The sequence below is a fragment of the Aegilops tauschii genome, chromosome 6 (genome assembly GCF_002575655.3).
Source record: "Aegilops tauschii subsp. strangulata cultivar AL8/78 chromosome 6, Aet v6.0, whole genome shotgun sequence".
NCBI lineage: Eukaryota > Viridiplantae > Streptophyta > Magnoliopsida > Poales > Poaceae > Aegilops > Aegilops tauschii.
This window is the reverse complement of record NC_053040.3, coordinates 463,603,553-463,608,585: the sequence shown is the minus strand read 5'-3', so window position 1 is coordinate 463,608,585 and position 5,033 is coordinate 463,603,553. Positions and strand designations below refer to the sequence as shown.

The 5,033-nt window shown below is 47.2% G+C and overlaps 1 protein-coding gene across 1 annotated transcript; it reads left to right on the top strand.

Annotated features, from left to right (window-relative positions):
- Positions 1–315: 315 nt before the first annotated feature.
- LOC109783301 (uncharacterized) lies at positions 316–3,893 on the top strand. The gene is made up of 4 exons (XM_020341915.3): positions 316–492; positions 1,893–2,291; positions 2,385–3,206; positions 3,354–3,893. Exons 1-4 carry the CDS (start codon positions 441–443, stop codon positions 3,590–3,592), a joined length of 1,512 nt encoding a protein of 503 aa, XP_020197504.1. The 5' UTR covers positions 316–440; the 3' UTR covers positions 3,593–3,893.
- The last annotated feature ends 1,140 nt before the right edge of the window (positions 3,894–5,033 follow it).

Genomic DNA, 5,033 nt, shown 5'->3' with positions numbered 1-5,033 from the left:
ATAAAATGCATTATCGATGTCAGATATTTTTTGATTATTTTTCAAAATTTGCATAACGAGGTTAAATATTTTTTCCCCGCAAAAAAAAAAGAATTGTCACAATTTTTTATCACTGTCACACGCTATGCTAGTTTTTTTTTTTTTTGAGGGAAACACGCTATGGTAGTCCTACACTGCTACTTCCAGCTGGGCCCAAAGCCCCAGGAGGTGATAGACCCATCGCCACCTGAACCGTGGGCCCAGGGCGTACGCCTCACATCCGAAGCCTATATAAGCCGCCATCTCCTAAGCCCCCCCTCTCCCCTCCCCCCTCTCTCTTCCCCTTCCCCTCTGCCCCCCTCCCGGAAAAAAATCAGGAAAGGGGAGAGGAAACCAAGCAGGCGAATTTAGGGCTTTCTCCTCGGATTTCCAGCGATCTCGCCGCCGATTCGCCCAATCCAATGCCGCGCGCGTCCGGCTCCGCGGGCCGCCCGGCGGCCGCCGCCACCAGCGGTAAGAACGGGGCCAATCCGGGCTTTTTGGGGCTGATGGGGGTTTATTATCGGCGCGACGGCGCGCCGGTCCTTTCCGGCGGGCTTCGGGGCGCGCGGGGCGGCTGCTCCGACGCAATGCGTCTTCTTGATTGCGGCGGCGTGCCGGTTCTTTGGCCGGGGGATTCCGATTTAGATGCGCTTGCGTGCGCGCGGCTGATGGGGGCGTGCGGATTTGGTTTGGGGGCGGAGCCGCGATCGGACGCCGGTGTCGCCCCGATTGGGCAGTTCTGGTGCTTGGAATGGAGGGATATTCTTGGGTGATACGGAATCGGGCCCTGATTTTGGCTTCGGAGGCTTGCCACCCTGCTTATGTACGGCGATAGGTGGGCTGTTAGGTGTTTCTTGAATTGGGGGGCGGTGGTGTTACAGGGGAGCATCAGAATTGGAAGTTGACCCTTGGGAAATGATTCAGATGTTTCTTGGGTTGGTTTACCATGGAATTAGGGAACTTTGGAATTGGTTTTTACATTCACTTGATTGATGATTTATTTTGTGCAAGAATTCTCATGGCTAGGTTCTGGCATGTGCGGTGGGATCTGATTTCCTCCATGAAAAATCTGTTGTAGGATTCTTAATAGGTTGCAATTTAGCTGATCATTTTTCCTCAGGGGGGTTTGTGTTGTTTAGGTTTATGCTGGCAGAGTCCTTTATTTACTAGTGTGCAAAAGTCATATTTATTGGATGGTACCACCGCACTTCCGCGCTTCCGCGCGAGTCCGTCATCCACGCCATCTTCTTGTTATACCTTGCATGCCGTGCATGACCAGGCCCAGGGTCGTACGCGCGCAGGAACGATGGGCAAACGTTAAAATTCCCATATTTATTCATGCTGGGATCTTGAAAAAGATATCAGAATGCTGAGAATTAGTTGTTTCCCATTATGAATTTGTTCACTTGGATTTAATAGGTACAATGCTGTTATTTACACTGATGTTATATCTCTGCCATAGCCTGTGACCGGCCTGCAATTCATTTTGTCAAATTAATTTAATTTATCTTACCCATCAATTTGCCTTAACAGATTATGTGTTAATCCATTTATTCTGTGTGTAATTCTTCCCTATCTTACATCATCCATTTGTACCATACTGTATTTTTTATTGGAAGCCAAATCGATATGTACAAATGCCAGCCTTTGTCACCGGAAAACCAATGTATTGTTAAAAGCTGTTTTCCATTTTACTAAGTTGCAACTGGCATAAAATTTGTGTGGTTTTGTTTCCAAGGAAGACTTCCATAGTTTTATCAAATCATTGCCTTTTCACTTCATCAAGTTAGTACTCACCTATGAGTACACCTCCCCAGGACATGCTCTTCAATGGTAATATTTGTGACCTCTTGCTTTGATTTCCATTCCAGCGAGCAGCGATGCCGGCCACTCTGAGCCATCATGCAGCACACCTGCCTATCAGAAGGTGTTTCGCCCTGTTACTCGGTCTATGACCCGTATACCTCCTGCGGTTACTGCTACACCTGATGCGAAGAAAAGAGTCGATAGCACAAGCAGCAATAGAAGTACTCCAGATGCTCGCTTTAGCATTCAGTTAGCTGCAGCACGGCCCACTGTAACCCGTGCTCGAACCCCTCAGGAAGTGACTAAATCTGCTTGGAAACCTCTTACTCAGCCTGCTGTTCTGAGTGAAGACCTGAAGCGAGCAAGTACTCCTGCAACCAACCCTACTGCCAAGCGCTCCAGAGTTACTAACTCACAGGCTGCTAAAGATTCAGCTTCTAAAGTTAATCGAAATGTTCGCAGTGGTATGTTACTAGAGGCTTTGTGTACTCGTTTTAATCTTTTTTTAGGACATTCATATTTTATTCCTAGTTTTGATTAGTTTTATTATTATCCAGGTAAAAAGAACAGAAACGAAGAATGCGCTAGTCAGGCTGATCAATCAGATGGTGCTGTCATCGCATCTCCACCAAAGAAGCTGCATAGTGGCAAGGGCTCTTCTAATCTGGTTTCAAAAAGGAAAAGCACTATCAGAAGCAAGGGTGCTAAATTAGCTGCTCAGCTGCTTATGGGGAATCCAGAAACTGAACTTGGAAAAGATCCTGCCAGTGTTGATCCATTGCCTGCACAGCAGCTGCAACTTGAGATTGCAAAGAAGTCGAATGCCATTACAGAAGCTATTGCCAGTGGAACTAGCCAAGTCAATCAGTCAGTTGCTGCAGTCATCACAGAAGCTATTTCCAGTGGAACAAGTCAAGTGAATCAGTTGGTTGCTCCAGCAGTTACAGATGCTGTTGTCAGAGGAAAAAGGCAAGCTGATCAGTTGGTTACTCCAGTCATTACAGAAGCTATTGGCAATAGAAGAACACGGCAGATCAGTCAGCCGGTTGCCCCAGTCATTACAGAAGCTATTGGCAACAGGACAACCCAGGTCAATCAGTTTGTTGCTCCAGTCGTTACATTGCCAAGACAACAATTACAAAACAATATTCAACAGAAGCTTAGCAAGATAACTCTGCCCACAAGCCAGGCCAGCGTCCCGGCTGGTGCTACTGGCCCAATGGTGGTCCCAAAGCTAGAAATCGGGAATGCAAATGAGTCTTCCCATGCTGTGTCGAGTGCTGCTTACAGGAGGGCACTGTTAATCAAGCAGCAAGAGCAGCTTCTGCAGCAATATAAGTTGGTGAATTCACAAGCGCAGCTTCACATCAAGGGTCCTGGTAAAGCTCTACTACTTTGGAACTAAAATAGCTACAGGCAATATAATTCGGTGAATTCACATGTAAATTAGAACTGTTCTTTGTATTCTCAATTCGAGGCAGGCATAGTTTGGTGACCTGACCGTACTTGCCTCATTGCAATTTCAGCTCTGTTTGAGGATGACGAAGCGCCAGAGACAGAGCCGCTGGGAACAAGGTGCGCGCTCTGCAAGCTCGACCTCGCTTTTGAGGCTCATGGGGGCGCCGCCCACGATGCCTCCGCTCCCCCTGTCATCGCTGTCCTTAGATGCCACCATACATTCCACAGCAGCTGCATCGAGGACGTCTATGGCCTCGCCGAGCCCGCCCAGTGTATTGCATGCCTCGACTGCGAGACAGCGCACTGATGGTCAGCCAGTAGCACCGATCTGTGTGGCTGGGCTGCGGTGTAGGGCTTGAAAAGAAGGGTGCTGTTAGAATGCATATATAGATGGAGTGTTGTTGTCTCTTGTCTGCTGGTAGAAATATTATGTGGTGGCTTGCTTGGCTCAGATCAAAGTCGAATTACCCCTTTTGCTTTTTTGCTTTAGGCGGTGTAATTAGCATTAGCAAGCTTTTGATTTTGATGGGCAGACAGTTAAACAGTCGGACACCATGGATGTTTTCCTTTCTATAGTATATATAGATATTGACCTGCATTTTCGAGTACTTGGTTGGAAATGTGTTGAATCTTCTGTGTGCATCAACTTCTGGAGCAAGTTCTCAAAAAGAAAAAAGAAAAACTTCTTTGGTAGCAGCAAGTTCTCATGAATGTGATGTACTATTTCTGGAGTAGCTTAGAACTTCTTTGTTATCTAATCTTTGTAGTACGAGTAATTCAGAAAAAAAAAACTAAAGAAAAGTAGTTCAGAAAAAAAAATGCTGCCGAGGTAGGCAGGGGTCCAACTCACTTTCAGACTTTCTGCCAGATTCTTTCAATCTTGGGCCGAGGTTTGGTGACGATTCTTAAAAAGGGGGAAGCCTGGCATCATGGTCTGGGCTTTGAGAGTAAGAAAAGTGCTGGGCACAGAAGTCCAGGCCTTGTATGTACAAGGTCTATTGGTGGCCCAACTGTGTGAAATTCCCATGAAACGGCGAGGCGTACTAGTGTGGGGCCCAGTGAGAAAAGGGGGAGAGCGTACTTGGATTCCCTGACTTTGGCATTGGCATTCATGGACCGTAGCTGCATCGCACGCGTGGTGGTGCTGGCCGGCGGGTGTGTCAGCGTCGCTTTGCCAGTGCAGCAGCATTCATTGATGACGAAACTGGGCAACGCAAACGGGGCGCCGGTGGTCGGTGACTACTTTTTACCCCAAAACACATTCCGGATGCATGGAGAGAGTCAAGTTTTGTAGTAACCTTCCTCCTCTTTGGTTCTCAAGTAAATTGTGTTTTCATTTCAAAAAAAAAAAGTAAATTGTGTTTTATACTAACGTAATGTTACTCCTGAAAGCCAAGTAAAATGGCTTGCTAAACCAAAAGCCAAGGAGCCTTTTTCCCCCTCCTCCTGAAAAACCAAAGGCCTCCTCTCGCTTTTCATCTTTTGGGACAGATTGCGGGTCTCAGGGAACACAAAAGCGTGCGCGCTTCTTTTCATATCCCACCCCCAAAAATGCTCCCTTCCCTTGATTTCACAAACCCGTGACGTCATCTCCCGCCTTCACGAGCTCCAAACACAAAAGCCAACTTCAACGCGTCAATCTATAATGTTTGTGTGTAAGCGAACAAAAAACCACTGCCCAACGCGCCGACACAAAACGGACGGGTGTCTTTTCTGGGACCCATTATTGGCCCGTATTTGGGTCTGAT

Coding starts and splice junctions, on each gene's coding strand:
- LOC109783301 (XM_020341915.3), top strand. CDS start 441: ATGCCGCGCGCGTCCGGCTCCGCGGGCCGCCCGGCGGCCGCCGCCACC. Junction 2,292..2,384: donor TAATCGAAATGTTCGCAGTG/GTATGTTACTAG, acceptor ATTATTATCCAG/GTAAAAAGAACAGAAACGAA. Junction 3,207..3,353: donor GCTTCACATCAAGGGTCCTG/GTAAAGCTCTAC, acceptor TTGCAATTTCAG/CTCTGTTTGAGGATGACGAA.